Source organism: Balaenoptera musculus, chromosome 16 (assembly GCF_009873245.2).
Source record: "Balaenoptera musculus isolate JJ_BM4_2016_0621 chromosome 16, mBalMus1.pri.v3, whole genome shotgun sequence".
NCBI lineage: Eukaryota > Metazoa > Chordata > Mammalia > Artiodactyla > Balaenopteridae > Balaenoptera > Balaenoptera musculus.
Window position 1 is genome coordinate 49,573,536 of NC_045800.1, and position 17,393 is coordinate 49,590,928.

Consider the following 17,393-nt stretch of genomic DNA (forward strand, 5'->3'; position numbering starts at 1 on the left):
AGAATTTGCAAACTTAGCCTTGATCTGATGGGAACTGCATGAAGAATTGCAGGAGGAATCAGGACTGCCAGGTCTAAGGTTGTGCTGGCATTCTGAGGCATGTCCCTCAGAGTTAACTGACCTCAAGTAATTAATTGACCTTAACCAGGAGACAGAGTTGGAGGCTAATGACCTCGGGCTAGCAGCAGGAAGACTTGCATTTATCCTAGCCAGTTCCTCAGAAGTCAGGCCCACTAGCTGCCTTTTCTGGATCCCCTAGTATTTGTTTCAGTTGCCAGGAAGCAGCAGTGGGGACCCAGCAGCCTGCAGAGGGGCTATGGCCCAGAACTGCATCTTAGCAAATCAGTGTCTCCCACCCTGACAGAAGGAGGTGCTTGGTGAATCCCTGTGGGGTTGTGTGAGGCACATGAAGGGGCAGGAAGAGGGAGGGGGAGAGCACTCATTGCAGACTTCAGAACCACAGCTGAGACAGGATTTCACCTTCCATGGGGGATTCTCCGGGGCAGGGTCCTCGCTTCCTCCTTGCCTCACCCGGGTCCTGGCCTTGCGCCTGGGGTCTCCAGCCTGCCATAGGCAGAGAGAAACACAGGGAGGAGGAGCAGACCCCCTAGTGTCACAAAGCCCTACAGGCACCCAGGCTTGTGTGCTCACCTCAGAGAAGAGTCAGGACTGTCTTCAGCCTGCGTTATCTGGGTTCCTGTCATTTGTGTAAGGGAGGGCCTGGTGGAGAGCACTGCCTGTGCCTTTTAGGGAAGACCTTGGCTTCAGAGTCAGAAACCTATGGCTGGGTTTGCCCCCGTGGAGGGTATGAGACTGGGTGCCTTTAATGAGTTGGATGGGTCAGGGGCAGTAGTGAGAAGCCCCCGGGTGCTCAAGGCCCAGCCATCTCAGTTGTACCCTTTGTGATACCAGGTGAGGCCCAGTGTGCACACAGATATTGGTTCAGACACATATGCTTCCTCATCAGAGTCCCTGGTAATTCAGTTATGGAGTGGCCTGTCATAACTGCAAGATCAGAGGGAAGACAGCACTCAGCCCCTCCTAACACAGACCTTTGGGTGTTGCCCTTGCAGATGAAAATGAATTGATGATTTCTGGAAAAGGATTTAATAATGCAAAGAAGAAGGATGAAGTTATTTGTAGATTTAAGTTCAGCGACAAGCAGTTCTTTGGTAAGTAACCCCCTTGATGCCGCGAAGTGACACACTTCCCACACCGCACTGCGTTCCCTGAGCCAGCTAGGCCGTCGAAGCCCTTGCTCACCACTCACTGTGGACACTGTAGGATAGAGGCAGCATGGACAATGGAAGGAGGGACCTGGCTGGGAAGCCTGGCCACCGCTCCCTTCATCTCAGGCCAGGAAGTGATCAATCCCTAGCACATCAAGAGCATCTTGGGTCAGGGCGTACACCTTTCAAGGCTGGGTTGGGTATGCTGGGTCTGTCCTCACTGCTACACTCCCCCCACACTTTCCTCGGCCCTCACTTCCCTTGAGAGACAAGGACTTGAATCTCACGAGTCTGCTGGTGGGAAGTGGAGGCGGCCCCAGGGCCCTGAGTCTGGGCCAGGTGCACTGAGCTCTCCCAGGACCGTGTGGTCACCTGGGATTGAGAGAGGATGCCAACTGCCAGGCCTGGGCCCCGGAATCCTGGCTCTGGCCCACATTACATGTGTGATCTTGACCTAATGAGTGTTCTGTTCTCAGCCTCTATTATCTGTACTGTGAAATGGGGCCAGTATGGTAGGTGCACTAACTAAGCCCTATCACATATGTAAAGCTACTGTTTGGAAATACTCAGGCACCAGGTGTCCCTCCAGGAAGGGTGAGAGGCCTGAGGAAGCACACAGTTGGGGAAGCAGATGTGTCCTCAGTGCTGAGGTGGGCCTGATCTCCCCCACAGAGTGCCTGGGGACAGTTGAACTTCCTCTTCCTCCTCAACCCTCCCCTGATGCATTGATTTAATATGATTATATTATGTTCAATGACACTCCTCATTCCAGGGCCATCTGGTAAACCCAGAGCGAGTCCTCTGCCCCATCACACTTCTGGGCCATCTCTCCTTCTTCCACGGGTGCATAGAATGCGCAGAGCTCTGCCATTGCCACACTCTCACACCACATAGTGTGCAGATGGCCTCAGGGAGCTAGATTTCCCTTGGTCTGTAATTTCTCAGGAGTGATTAGGACTCAGTAACATATTTATGTGGAGAGCTAATGTTTATTGAGCACCTACTACATCTGCTAATGTGCTAAGTGTCTTACATGCACTATCCCAGTTAATTCTCAAAAGAAACCAATTGTTATTCCTTTGTGTAGACCTGAAACCAGAGTCAGGGTCAATTCAAGAGCTTGCCCAAGGTCACAAGCTGGTTCAGGAAGAACTGGAAAGTAGACATAGGTGATGTGATTGCCCAGTCTGGGCCTTTGACCTCACTGAGATGAGTTCTTGAGGAAGGTGGGACTCAACCTATCCTCCAGGAAATGTGTTCAGATGTTCCCCTGTGGTCCATGGCTATATTGCTTTCCCACTCTAGATGTCACCAGTGTTTCTCTCTGAGGTGGACCAGCACCAGGATCTCACACGGGAGAGCCCATCCCACAGTCCTGGGCTCCTCTGCTGACCGCCTCACTGCACGTAGTCAAGGCTGACCAGAAGTGACCGTACAGGGCTGTTTATCGCCAGGGGCCCTGATGCACTGATTGGGATTGATTTGGTTCTTTTTAATTACATTTTCCTCTGATTAAAACATATGGCAAAACAGTTTAGAAAATATAGAGAAGCATAAAGAAGAAATATTTTAATCAAGGTTTCTATACGTTTTGTCTGTCGCTAGTATGTAAAGTTTTTATATTTTAAGACAAAGTTTTTTAAATGTGGCAAGTGAAGTATTTAGTTAATCCGTTAATATTGGAAACTGCTTTCCAGTCAACCATGCTTTTCTGGGCCCTTAGTATGTGGGGTGCCTGCCGTCACCTCCCTCTCCCTGTTCTGGATTGTGAACAGCCTATGGAAAGTAAGTTGCTCCCCTCTGGAATTTTTTTCACACTAATCTCAACCATCCTATCCTTCAGATGCAGATCCTTTCCCCTAACTATACTCGGCGATTAGTTTTCATTTTCAGTCCCAACAAAGGACTAACACCGTCCAAAGTTCACAGCTAATCTGACAGTTGAGTTAGGTCCAAAAACCTTTCCACATGGAAATGAACCATTCTGTAGCGAATAGCCCTGACCTGCGGCAAAAAACAATAAAAATTATTAGAGATTGTTGATTATAACAATGCTACACAGTAGAAAGCAGGAAGTACAAAAAAGTAAAGAATAAAACATTACCCCTGATTCCAAAGCCACAGATAAGTGCCTGTAACACCTCAAATACAGCTGGTAAACCCCAGTTTTCCTGAATGATAGAAGAAAAACTGAAGTGGAATTGAGGAAAGTATTGAGCGTCACGCAGAGCCTTCTTCATGAGACGTATTAGTTCCCCAAAAAATGCCCCTAAGTTAAAAGGAGACTATAAAAACACTAACAGATTAGGAATGTAAGAGGAAAATCTTTAGTTTGATTATGATCTGTGTGCTTTTGAAGTTTAAGTGTCCAGGTAGTGACACCTAGACTCCAGTCTTGTAAAAATTAGAGAATATTTCTAAACAGACGACAAGCCTATTTTTGAATAAATTTCAAAGAAGAACATTTAAAACTATCTCCACTTTTAGGGAGATGCTCCAGAACATGTCCCTAGAGGCGTGGCCCTGAGCATGGCCCCTCCTGTAGAACTTCATCCCTAACCTTGGATCACAACCCTGTGGGTGCAAGTCTAGGAGAGAACCTGCTTTCATCCTACACAGCAAAAATGTGCAGGCCAGCATCTGTCCACACAGGGCAGCAGGTGCAGAGCTGTGGTTCCAGACCCCGGGAAGTGGTGACCTAGCTCCTAGGGCCTTGGGAAGCCTGTGTCATGAAAAAGGCCAGTGAAAGGACTCTCCTCCCAAATCACCGATGTCAGAACCGCTGCAGCCCTCTGGGACCATTGATTCTAACTTTCAGAGGGGTAGTCTGGGACCTGGGGAAGTTTGAGCAGGGTGGGGAGAAAGCTGGTAGGAAAGCCAGCAGTCAAAGCAGCTGGGCCTTCCCATCTTTTTTTACAAGAATGTAAAGAGTTAGGGCTCAGGAGAGGAGAAGGTTCCACAGCTACTAGTTACAGACTGTCTGAGCCTCCGGCGTGCCACCTCCCAGCTCCCACAAAGTTACAGAACAAGCACGAACACAGAAGCCCTGTTCCCCTCAGGCTTCCCTGTGTCCATAAATGGCACCACCACCCACCCAGGCGCTCTGCTCACTCACCTGCACGTCGTCCTTGACTCCTCTTTGCTCTCATCCCACATCCAGTCCACCTGCAGGCCCTGCTACCTCTGTGTCCAAACTTACCCGAACCTGGCCAGCCACGCCACAGGCTCACTGAACTTAGAATAAAGCCCAAACCCCTTCCCAGGGCCCACGAGGCCCCGCCCCCTCTCTTCATTCACCTCTTTCCCACAACAAGCTCAGCTAGTTATGCCTCAGGCCTCGGAACAGGTGCCCACAGCCCGGACCCTCTTCCGTAGACCTTTCCCTGCCTTTCCCCTCATCTGGTTTCAGCTCCAGGAACACTGCCTCAGAGAGACCTTATCTTTAATGGGAATTTTCAATAACATACAAAAGTAGCAAAAATCGTATAATGCCCTTGAAGCAGCCTTCCCCTACTTTCAGTAATTACCAATCCTGGCCAACCTGGTTTTGCTGATACTCTCACCATTGATTATTGTGAATCAAATCCCAGACATCCCATCATGTCCTGTATAAATATTTCACTTTCTCTTAAAGAGAAATTGAGTCTCTAAAAGGACAGGTCACCTGCTCCTAAGAAGCTGTCCCTTCCCCTCCCTTCTCTATACTGTCCCTTGCTTATTGATGTCACTGCACTTTTCACTCCGACGCTTATTTTGTTCATTGTTTGTTACTTTATTGTCTGTCTCCCTCTCCAGTCCTGCAAATGTCAGGTCCTTGAGAGCAGGGCCTCTGCCTGCCTTGTTCCCACTAAACACCAGAGCCCTGACAGTGCCTGGTGCACAGTAGGTGTCAGAAGAAGGCAGAGAAGAGAAGCTGCTTCTGCCAAAGTGGTAGCTCTGCTTCCAAGCGCAGGCAGAAGGGGAGGGGCGGATGGGTGGACAAGTCCACTGACATTCTTCTCATGTGATTGTCTTTCAGATATAAAAGCCAAGTCTGTGAAAGATACCAGTATAACATGCCCAGGAGTAAAGATAGAGAAGCCAGATCAGTAAGTGCCCAGCCCAGGGACCAAGTGGGCAGTTTTTGCTACCATGAGGTGTAAAAAATTTAGGAAGCCACCTCTACTGGGGCAGCACATGTCTGTCTCCAGGAGGACTGAGGGCATCCTTCACACCTGCCCTGGTTGGTGGTCCCCAGAGGTGCTCAGCGATCTGTGGCCCAGGCTCTGCTGAGGAGCATAGGATGCAGGAGATGATGTGCCCCAGGGATGGTACCTTTGCTCCAGGCAGCCTTTTGGAGCTAAATTCACATACTCTGTACATACAGAGGAGTCGGGATGGTGACATCATACCGCCATCCCTGGTCACTTCACTCATAGCCACGAGGACATCTGACCCCATGCAGGGATCCTCACTGCTTGGTCAGCCTTCACTGCAGAAGCTGACCTCGTAGTACTTTGGGATGAGCTCCCCTTACCCCTGCCGTCTGCTCTCTGGTAGCCCTGAATGCCTGATGTTCAAAGTCATTACAGTGAGGAGATATTATAAGCTACAATTTGAGCCAAGTGTTAGAACTATGTCTGTCTGGCCTGGTAGTCACTGTCTGCCCCTTCTATGCTTTAGGGAGGTCTTTGTTGAAGTTAGCCTGAACAATGGTGTCAGCGTCATCAACAACAATGTTAGCATCACCAGCAAGAACTGTGCAAGTACCAGGGTAAGGCTCTAGCATCTAAGGCTGTCCTGACACCCTGCACCCTGGGGAGGCAAGCGAAGGGAACAACGCCCCAGGCAGGCCCAGCAGGTAGCCTGTGCAGACAGGCCCCTGAGCAGCATCTCACAGGTAGCTCGGAGCCCTTAGCCCTACCTCCAGGATCTGAACCCCCATGAGGCTTGGGTAGTGCCTTGAGAGTGCTACTAAAAAGAGCACCTGGGGGACACCTTACTGTCCTGGCCTTGCAAACCTTTGCTCTCTCTGTGAACCAAGTGTCACTGAAGGCACATGGAAGAGACCAATTAGAGCCCTAAGCAGAGTCCAGAAACAGTGCTGAGGCTCTGCCCACCCTGGATCCACCTTGCCAGCTCCCCTGGCCCCAGTCTTGTGGTGGGGAGCTCAAGGCTCCATCCTGGATTCTAGCCGGGGTGAGCGGGAGAGGCTGGGGCACTGTGTACTAGGGGACAGGGTCCAGGGCCTCTGGGACACCTGGGCCCTCCAAGTCGGGGTCCCCGGCACAGGGGTCAGGAGGGTGGGAGCAGCTGTGACCGTGCTTAGTCAGCTTGGCCCGAGGTTGCAGAGTGGGGAAGTAGCGGGGAGAGGCTATGGGGAGGTGAGCAGGGTGTCCTGCCTCTGCTCTTGCACCCACACCTCTCTGGGGCCCCAGAGCCCCTCCCTCACCCGTCTGTGTGTCGTAGCATTTTGTGATCCTCACAAAACCCCTGTACTCTCAGCCAAGGCAGGCAGTGAGGGCTGGGTTGTCACTGCACGGAGGACTGGGCTTCCTTGACAGGGCTCTAGGGAGAGTCTCGGAACAGGGCCAGCGGTGGGGTCTGTGGCCCAGGGCTCCACAGTGGCTCTCTGGGTACCAGCCCCGACCTCCTAGAATCTGTCTCCTCAGGTGGGGCAACCAAGTAGAAGGGGGCCTGGGAGGACAGGGTGGGCTGGTATGGGATCCATGTAGCAGGCGCCTGGTCCATGCCGGGACTCTGCTGTGTGTTTTTTCTGTAGGAAGGGGGACCAGATGACAAGAGTGCCCCACCAGCTGCCCCACCAGCTGCCCCACCAACTGCCCAGCAGCCTCCCGAGGAGCCTCCCTCATCACCACCCCCACAGTTCATCCCCTATGTCAACCCTCTCTACTTCTCTGCCCTCATCCCAGCCCTGCTCCTGTTCCTCCTGGTGCTCTGGTGCATCTGGTGGCTGTGCCGCAGGAAGGTGAGTGACCCCTGCCCGCACAGCCTGCGTCCAGCCCTCGCCAACCCCCAAGGGACCACGCCCATGCCTGCCCCATGATCCTGCCTGTGGGTGGGTTCCCATCAGCTCCAGGGCCAACACACAAGCAAACAAGGCACAGACTCTGTCCTCCCATCCCGGGCATAGACACAGCCTGGGCTTCTAGGGGGCCACCTGCTTCGTGCTTTCACCTTCACAGGGAGGCGGCCTATGGGCTGTCCTGGCCCCTGGGGCAAAAAGACCCCAGACCTCCTGAGACCAGGGCCGCCCCACAGCAGTCAGGCTTCTGAAGGACTCAGGTAGACCAAGGCCCCAGGAATCTCCACTGTTGGGGGACAAAGAGGGGTCTGCAAGGGCACTGATGGCCCAAAGGGAGAAGGATGCTGGCCGGGAGGATGCTAACCCCGGGGGCAGCTGCGCCTTTGAAAGCAGCATGGATCCCTGTCCATCTCCGGTGCCTTCCGTCATTCCGTCGTCAGTCACCACTAAGTCACCAGGATGTGCAGGGCCCCGTGCTGGGCACAGAGGGGCAGAAATGAAGCAGCCACCACCCTTGCCCACAGGAGCTCACCATCTGGTGTGTGGTCTGGTATTGGTAGCTGGGGAGCATTGAGGGTAAATGTCACCTTCAGAGGGTGTGGCAGGTGTCCTTATAATGAAAAGGACAGAGACTGGCCCCGCGTGGGTGGGAAGGCAGAGGCGCTGGCTGGCTGGGTTTGCAAGGACACAGGCCAGAGGTAGGTGAAGAAGAGGAAGAAGCAGAGCTGAGAAAGGACAAGCAAAGCAGCATAGAAGCCAGCAGGTCAGATTTCTGCAAAGGGCGAGAAGTGAGGAGAGAAAGCAGGGTGGGGGAGAGGGAGGTGGCCTGTCATCCCTGAGGGCTGGGAGGCAGGGAGGGCTGCAGGGGGAGGGAGGGAAGGGGAGAGGAGGAGGGGTGTGGGGAGTGTTCTCTTGTCTTCATATGATGTCAGGGCTGCTGCTGAAAACTCTACCAGGGACCAGGGGCCTTAGTCTGCCTGTCTCCCCCTTGACCCTCCACGGAGGTACCGATTCCCCTTTGATGACCGAGGAGCCTGAGGCTCAGGGAGGTGGAGCCTGTTGGTTGCAGACCCACAGACAGTGGGCACCTAGGTTGACACCCCAAAAGGCCATGTTCTGTCCCCCTACTGCTGCTGAGCATGGTCCCCTCCTGTCTGCATGGCTGAGCCGGAGCCCTCCCCATGCCTTCTAACCTGTGATTATCACCATGCCCCACAGTGATCGTCCCTTGCTGTGGGTACCAAGTAAGAAGGAAAAGACGGATGGAGGTGAAAAAAGCCGTTAGGGAGGAGCTGTGATCCCCAGGCTAGGGTGTGAGATTTGAGGGAAGCCAATTCATGCTGCAAAGACCTGGTCCCAGAAGGCATCGCTTCAGTAGAGATGAGTTTTATGGGCACTAAACTTTGACCACTTCAGTTTTGACCATTTCCTTTCTAGACTACAAAGGAGCCGCCACCAGTGCAGAAACCAGAAAGGGTAAGTGGTATGTTTGGTCCTGATGTTGTCAGCATGCCTGATGTACACACTCACCTGCACAGAGAGGCCCCCTGCTGTGTATGGGGATATGACTTCCCCCACCCCTCCAGCTCCCACCTATCTGGGCAGAGAGAGCTGGCAGAAAGAAGAGAGTGACAGAGGGCAGGAAGGGATGCAGATGAAGAAGTGGGCTCAGAAAATGTCACCCAGACAATATCATTCCTGAACTCCTAGCACGGCCTGATCCAGGACCTTTATCACAGCTATGATCCCTCCTGGTATAAATGGGCTTTTTGTCAATTCCCAAAGGACTGTTTGTAGGATGGTCCTTCCCAGGACTCAGGTGAGTTTTTGAGAAAGGATCCTCAGGTTTTAGGGACCTGGTCTCCCTCCCCAGCCTCTGATGTATGTTGGGCTCCATTTCCTTGGTCTTTATCCTTGTCTCAGGTCAGGGTGAGGGTCTTGGCAGGGTTGGCCTTTAGGGACTGGGGAGCTGAGGAGGGTGGAGGAACTCTTACCGGGCATTGAGCTTTGAGGGAGGCACAGCCCGGGTGAGCACAGGGACCAAGGGTCAGGTGAGGAGGCTGGGGCTGACCCAGGGTGGGGCCCAAACCAGGGCCCATAAGAAGTAGTTAGAGCAGGGGTGCCGTGTCCCGAGGCAGGGGGACCTGGGCCTGAGATCTGGTGGGAAACAGGGTCACTGCCTGGGCTGACGTCTACACTGGCTGCAGTGTGGCCCGGGAAGGCTGGATCTGCCAGAGTCGGGTGAATACAGCCCTGTCATCTACTAATGCCCGCACCCCTGCCAGCCTCCATCACATGGCACAGCCTCACGCCCAGCTTCTCCTGCAAGGGTGGCCGCCAGGAACCAAGGGGACAGGATAGAGTTTGTTGATATTTGGAGAAGAGCCATCTTTATAAACCAAAAGGAGTTGGTGTGTTTTTCGCAGGGAGGCCACTCTCTTACTGTGCTGGGTGCTGCTCATTTGTCCTTGATTCTCCGACAAACATTTGCTGAGTGGCCAGTACTTGACAGGTGCCCAGGCAACAGATGTCATTTGTCTGCACCGAGGAGCTGCCAGACAAGGACGCAAACGGTGTTTTCTCTTCCTAGGAGCCAGAGGAGACATGTCAAATGTCATGCCCCACAGTGATTGTCCCTTGTGGGTGCCAAGGAGGCAGGATGAAACGAATGGAGGTGAGAAAGGCCCTTGGGAAGGAGTGATGACGCCAAGGCTGGGGAGCAGGAGGTGAGGGTAGCTGGTTCATGCACAGGTCTGGACCCATAAGGCATGGAAATGAGCTATGGGTACTGGACTACGGTCACTTGGTGCCAGAGAAAAGCCAAAGCCCTCCCGACCCAGTGGCCCAGGGGAGGCCAAAAAGTATGAGGGCTCATGTTCCCATCACCACCAGGGTTTCCCCCTTGGCATGGGCCCAAGTTTCTGGATGTTGGTGGGTGGCCCCAAAGGGTGGCTGCAGTGCTGTCTCATGGAATTTGTGGGGACAGAGCCCTGACAGGCCATCTCAAGTCAGAGGGGACACTACCCCTCTAGAGGCAGCATCTATGCCTGTAGCTTCCTCACAACCACATCTGCTTTTCAGGGAAAACTGGATACCTTGTGTGACTTTGTCCAGCGCTGCAACCAGATGTCATTGATGTGGTGTCCGCCCAGGGACATGGTAAGCAGGGCACAGGGATGCTCCGCATGGCTGGGGTCTTGCTTTTGCCCTTGACAGTTGCCCCCGGGACTGTGGGTCAGAGAGCCCTGTCCCGGCATCTGCTGAGAAGAACGCCCAAGACGTGGAGACCTAGAACTCATGAGCCTCCAGACGATTCTCAACATGGCGCCCGTGCATTTCCCCTGCATCCTTGTCTCAAGGGTGTCAAGACGTTTCTTCTCCAGAGCAATGCCCAGCAATTCCAATCTTAAATGAAAAGGGCTGGAGAGGCCTATTGGCCTCCCGTCCATCATCCCTCCCCACTGTCCACCCAACCCTGTGGGACTGCTGGCTGCACCCCATCCATGAGACCCTCCTGGGCTGGTCACTCAGGTGCAGGAGTGGTGGAGGACATGGTGACACCCCCTCCCCAATGTTGTCTGGCCAGCAATGACTGGTTTTACCAGGCAGTAAAGATGCCCTCCTTGTGTCAGTGCCTGTGACAGTGGGGAGAAGCTAAATTGTTCTAGTTGTCATCCTTGTTGTTTAACAATAATGACCAATGTTATTGAGTCCTTTCTGTGGGCCAGTTGCTAACCTAAGAACTTTACATGTTTTCAGTGCTTTAATCCTCCCAGTAACTGTACAGGTAGATACAACTATTATCCCAGCTTTACCAAGGGGGTACTGACCCGCAGAGAGGCTAAGTGACTTGTCCCAGGTCACAACGGCTGGGAGGGGCAGAGCTGGACTTGAATTCTGAGTCTGGGCCCACCTTTCTTAACTGCTCTGCCCTGCTTTTGGGTCAGCACTCATGGTCTCATGATGGTTACCCCCAAACTACCAGACGCTGCCCTACTCAGGCCCCTGCGGCCCAAGGAGAGCAGTGGTTTGCCTGAAAATCATCTGCCTGGCCATTCCAAACTCAGACCCGTTGCATAGACCGGGCCAGCGGCCTAGAGGATGCTGTGGTCCCAGGGTCTATAGTGAGGGCTGCGCTCACCACCTTCACTGAATCAGGAAAACACTGGCTCTTGGTGGCTGGGCAGGTGGGCGTTTGGAAACTCTAGACAGGCCTGAAAGCCTCTGGACACTGCTGGTTACATACCTGAGGCATGCTCACACCCGGCAGAGACACTGTCTGGTGACAGTGGTGTCAGAGCTCCTTTGGCAGCTGGGCTCCCAGTTCTGGGTCTGAATCGAGCTCTGAGTCCCAGCCTTGATTGCACAGAAGCTCCATTTTCCACCTGATTCTCCTGGAGCCTCTCCCAGAACCAGCTCCTTTATAGTCATAAGAGCCCCACCCCAGCCTTATGCCCTGAACAGTGGAGACACCCACCCAGAGATGCTCACTCAGGATCAGGAGGGACAGAGCAAGACAGAGGGCCGAAGCGGAGGGAGGCAAGAGACAAGAGGGTGGACAAAGGGAAGATGCCAGGTATGGCCTTCCTGCCCAGCGAGGTAAGGGCAGGGGCGCTGAGCACCTCTCTGAAATGGTCCCATTCCCAGGGCCACTCTTCGAAGCTCAGGTTGGGGAAGTGGCAGAGTGATGGATTAGGGGGCCTTATAGCTGCCCAGGGCTCTGCCAGGCCCCTGCAATGCCAGCTCTTGAGTCCGCCCAGCAGTCTGTGGCTCACAGTGACCTGTGTGCTCGCTGGAGGCAAAACTGAGGCCTGACACGTCAAGGGAGTTGCCAGGACCACCCAGAGAGTAAGTGGCAGCAGCCAGAGCTACCTGAAATCAACCCTGCTTATCCTGAGAGGGGCTGGGAGCCTGTAACTGTGCCTGGTAGATGTGACCCCTCCCACTCCTCTGCCCCCATCCCATTTGACCTTGTCCCTCCCAACCTTAGTCCTGGAGACCCTAGTGTTGTAGGATTTCTGTGGATACCCCAGTATTCCAGTAGGTGCAGGAGTGAGTCCTGATTCCTTTCTTGAAGCCCTCAGTGCTCTGGTCCCAGGCTTAAAGTTAATCATGAACCAAGACATGGTGTCAGCTGAGACCTGCAGTCTCTGCAGACCAGAGTCGGCCCCCAACCCCAGCCCTGAATGTGCAGACATAAGCCTTTCGTCTGCTCACTGCAGACCACCCCGTGTTCTGCTCAGACAGAACCTTGCCCAGACCCTCTTCACCAGGCTGTGCTGGAAAACAGAAGCCGCAGGAGAGGGGGTTCCCAGCAGCACAGGCGCACAACCTCTCCTCCTTCCAGTTCCCGATCCACAGGGAGGTTGTTTCCAAACTCCTCAGCCTGGACTGGAATTGCAGTCAGGCTTGCGGATGTGAACGTGTTCAGAATGTGAACAGCGGAGTCTGGGGGTGAACTTGTAGGAGCTACTGCCTTCTAAAACCTCAGTCAGCTGCTCGTTTCAATGAATCCAGATGTTTCTGCACTTCAGCACAATACAATGCAGAAAACTCTCAAAGACTCAGTTTACCAAAAATCTCAGTGTTTTTGTAGCAGAAGCAGTCATTCTTGTTTACTGTAACCTTCTGTGAAACAACTGTGTCTCTCTGCCCCATCGCCTTCTCATCCCCAGAGGAAGTTTTCTAATAATGGTCCCTTCCAGACCATCTCTCCCTACACACATATACAAAATGACACAGCAAGCCTCAGTTTAGTTTCTTAGTCTTGAGCCAAACCCTGCCCCCCATCCAAGGTCCTGATTCTCTTCCTTCCCTGCCTTTTCCAGGGCAGCCCCTTCAGTTCATGGAAATCAGTTCTCCTAGATCCTTCAGGAAAATCCGGTAAAAATGGGAAACCTTCCACTTCTCACTGAATGTGATGCTGACAGTGATACAACTGTCTCCAAGAGAGTGTGACCTGGGTGCCACCACCATGCAAGGCCCTTTACACAAGGATCTCATTCATTCTCCCAACAGCGGCCGTTTATACAGAGTAGGGATCGCCAGACACTGAGTACTTTACACAGGCTCACTCTTTTCATCCTCCCAACACTCTGCGGGGGAGGAAGCTGACCCCTGCGCAGTTAAGTCACCTGCCCAGCCACACAGCCATGAAGCAGTAAGGCCAGTACCAACAGCCCAGGGCCCAGACCTCACCCCGTGCTTGGCTGCCTCTCTGTCCTGCCAGGTGATCACTGCTCTGCATTTTGAAGCTGAAGAAACCGAGGTTCTGATGTTTCACGATGGGCTCAATGTGACAGGGTTCTGGAGGGGTACAGCAGGGCTGTGAACAGAGCCCAGGGAGGCTCACTTCCAAGTCCAGCCTGCGGCTCCTGTAACCTGCTATCACGGTGACAGGGAAACAACTGGAAAGTAATTCCTTCCTCTGTGCAGTGTGTTAGATGTACAAACAATTATGAATGATAATTTCTTATTTTCACACTGTGTTGCTTGCAGACCTCCTCTAAATATGAACACATAAATATTTACTGGAAACAATTGTCCTGGGTAACGATCAGAGCTGCAGAGAGGCCATATGATGCATTCATGGCCAAGGAGCTCCTGAGTTCCTATCTTTTGACCCCACCCACAGAGGGAGCACCAAGGTGTGTGTGATAAAGCTGGGGCAGGACTTCAGCCCTCCAGGAAGTCCCAAGTTGACAGATGTCCTTCAAAACAGTGACCTTTGTGAAAGTCCCAGATCATAACTTTGGGACAGTGATGGCAGGCTGCTCCTCCATCCTCGACAACCCTCACCCCCTACTCTTCACACACACACAGACTCTCTCACACACATTCACACATACAAACACGCTCACACGTACACGTGCACACACACTTCCCTCTGTAATAAGCAGGAAATCCAGAAATGGAACCAAAGCTCCAAAGCACTGGAGATTAAGGTTCAATCAACCATTTGCCAATCTCTTAAACATCCCTTCACTGTGGAGTCGCTGAGTTGATGTAAGAAGTAATTGGTCACTGGCTTAGATCTCTTCATTAATAGAAAACCAGAGGGGAGGGAGACCCCCCTCAGCCCCTAGTCACCTCCCTCACCCCCTTATGATCACACAACAGACTCAGGGGCTCTGCCACTACCCAGGGTCCACCACCACCTGGAGCCACTCACTCCTCTCCCTCAGCCCATGTACACGTCCCCCCTGCAGCTCCCAGTGACGGGCTGCGGCTGAGGGAGAGGAGCCAGGCCTCAGCACAGGTGCCCTGCAGTCGTGCTTTGAGGAAATCAAAGGGATCCCACAGCAGATGGTAGACACTAGGTCTAGAACGGTCTGTTCACATTCTGGAGTAAATAAGCAGAAATAAAGGAGCTTAGAAATAAAAATAGAAGATCCCAGTCTATTCACAGTAGCAATAAAAGAACTTACCCATGCGCAGGTGTGACAATGTGTGCTGACCTGTAATAAAAAGAAACCACAAAACTTCACTCTTTGCTATAAAGGAAGACTTGAAAATACAAAAACCTAGACCACAATGTCAGCTTTTCCCAAAAGAATTCATGGGCTTAATGCTGCTTTAGTGAAAATTGTAATGAATATTTTTAGGGAATTTGATCAAAATGATTCTAAAATTCACCTGAGTAAATGAACTGTTAAGAGTAGTTAAGGAATTTGGGGTGCAGTCCTAGGGCAGGAAGGGTGAAGGTCCTGCCAGTGAGGGAAACCCTGCTGGTGGGCTTGAGAGAAGAGGGAACCAGCTCCAGTGCCCTGGGGGCTGTGTGGCCCAGGCGCTCCCAGACTGGCTTGCGGGAGGGCAGAGGCGGCCTCAGAGGATGGGTAGTCTGGATATGGGAAACGGAGAGGCGGGGAGGACAACCCTGGAGCAGAGGAGCACGGAGGGTGCAGCTGAGAAGCACGGAGGGTGCAGCTGAGACACAGGGACACTTTGGGTGCATGCGGGCAATGTTGGCAGTGGGCCAGGAGCCGGCGGTTGGGTGGCCTGGTGGGCCAGGCTGGGCACTGGGGCTGGATTCCCAGACAGTGAGGAAGCATAGCTGAAGGTGTGAGTTGAGGAAGAGGAAGCCAGAGGAAGTTGATTCCGTGAGGCCTGGATTGGGGGTGGGGAGGGGAGGAGGGGAAGGGCCAGGTGACCAGGGGAGAGGAGACACTTGAGTTGGCCTAGGAAGGGAGCTGAGGGCCTGGACAGGCAGTGGGTATAGAGCACGGATGGGCAGCCGGAGACACTCGTGGCTCAGGACAGGGTTCGGGCAGAGTGGGCCCCGAGGCTGGGCCTGGGGACCTAGAGGCTGAAGAGGCCTGCAGAGTAGGAGGCAGGGGAGGTGAGCTTGGACGACACAGGACCCGCAGGAAGGTGGCAGGAGAGGGCAAGCCTGGGCTGTGCATCTGGAAGGGAGAATGGCCAGCTGGGGGTGGAGATCAGAAAAGGGGAATTGCTGATAAATGATCAAAGAAGTTGCTGTCTGCAGAGAGTTCAGGACCCTCTTCATAGTGGTTATCGTGGGTGGTTGGAAAAGAAGAATGTATTTCCTCGTGAATATTTTCCTGTGTTGCTTAGGTTCTCTATAATGGGCAGGTACTACTTTTATAATCAGGAAAAGTAAAAATGTTTATCTGTAAAAGAGAAAATATTAACTTATTGAAGCCTAAGGTGATTTTACATAGAAAGTTGCTAGAAAGTGACATTTACCAAACTATCTCAGGCTTGTCATGCCGGGGAAAGTCAGAGTGAGAAATCCCTTCCCATCTCTGGGTCTGGTTCTGCTCTGCGCCAAGGGGTGCAGGTCCCAAAGCAGGGTGTATTTCCTGAAAGTTTCATCGGATCAGACATCCCTGTGGGTATGGAAGAGGACAAGGTCAGGCTCAAGGTGTCGAAGATTTGTTAAGAACATTCTTTCAAATTCAAGGGGGGTTAGGCGTTCTCTTTTCCTAATGTGGCTACATTACCAGGGAAAATCACAATCATTCTAAAGGGTTACTAAGGATTTTAAAACCTAGGGTGATGAAAATGACAGCCTCAGGAGGAGCAGGCAGCATTCAGTGGCCTTTGTCACTCACAGGCACTCAAGGTAATACTTCATGCGTGAATGGCAGGCTCACGGAAGCCTGAAGTCTGCACACCACATGGAGCACCTATAGGGACCAACAGGCCCAGACAGACCCAGCAGGGGGATCAGGGAACTCTGGGCAGCAGGAGAAGGTGGGCTTGAGACAGAGAAGGAGCTCGGCAGGCCCCAGAGGCCAGGGAAACCGCAACCTTCTGCTCCCAATTCCAGTGGCTTCTAGTGACCTTCTCTCTCTTCTGTCCCCTGCAGGGGAAGTGCCTCAACTTTGCCCTAATGAAGCCCCACTGTGGGCAATTGCACTGCAGCCCTAAGGTCTGCCTTCAACCCAGCCGGGAGTGCTTCTCCATCAACAGCTGCTGCTCACGGTGCCAATGCCCCCCCGCCCGTGTGCTCCAGGCTTCCCTCCAGGATGCAGCCGCTCGTCTCTCCCCCTGCCCGGCCACGCTGCGGAGCCACTTTGTCACTCCAGCCCCCGTAGCCCAACCTCTAAAGCACCAAGAACCCAAGATTGTTAAGAGCCCTTTGTTTGCTGAATTAGACATATATACTGAGACTTGGTTTACAGTCAAAAGGCGTTGGAATTTGTTGCTGATCAGAGTTTGTTACCTGGTGAGATGTATCTATACTGCTCCTGCCAGGACAAAGCACCCCGGCATCCTGTGGATGTAGACATGATGAGCCCCACTCCCCAAAGCCTGGTCTTCATCTGTCACCAAGGGCTGGGACGCATGGGGTTTTAGTCAAATTCTGTTCTTTGAACAAAGCCCAAAACGTCTTTGAAACATGAATACTATCCTGTGTCTCCTTCCCTAATCTGACGCAGAGAGAAGTACTTGAATTTCTCACCTCCTTCACTCCGTGCTCCTGGTTTCCATTTTTTGGCTACCTCCATTGCGAACGTGTCTCAGAAAGAGACGAGGCCCTCTACAGTTCACCAGCTGGAAGTGCATCTTCCAGAAATGCATCTTCTCTTTCCAGGTAAACCAACCGGTGCCTAGGCCCAGGGGAGTTTCAGAGGAGTCTCTCCATTTCCATAAAGTTCCACTTCCCCTATTTG

General features: G+C 52.9%; 1 protein-coding gene across 1 annotated transcript in view; it reads left to right on the forward strand.

Moving 5' to 3' along the window:
- LOC118882410 (anthrax toxin receptor-like) overlaps positions 1 to 16,814 on the forward strand; it is a 44,603-nt gene extending 27,789 nt beyond the window's left edge. Inside the window, 9 exon segments of the mRNA XM_036828078.1 lie at positions 1,074 to 1,172; positions 5,248 to 5,317; positions 5,892 to 5,982; positions 6,991 to 7,197; positions 8,692 to 8,730; positions 9,845 to 9,928; positions 10,336 to 10,413; positions 16,586 to 16,723; positions 16,725 to 16,814. Coding sequence (XP_036683973.1) covers positions 1,074 to 1,172; positions 5,248 to 5,317; positions 5,892 to 5,982; positions 6,991 to 7,197; positions 8,692 to 8,730; positions 9,845 to 9,928; positions 10,336 to 10,413; positions 16,586 to 16,723; positions 16,725 to 16,814 — 896 coding nt within the window.
- The last annotated feature ends 579 nt before the right edge of the window (positions 16,815 to 17,393 follow it).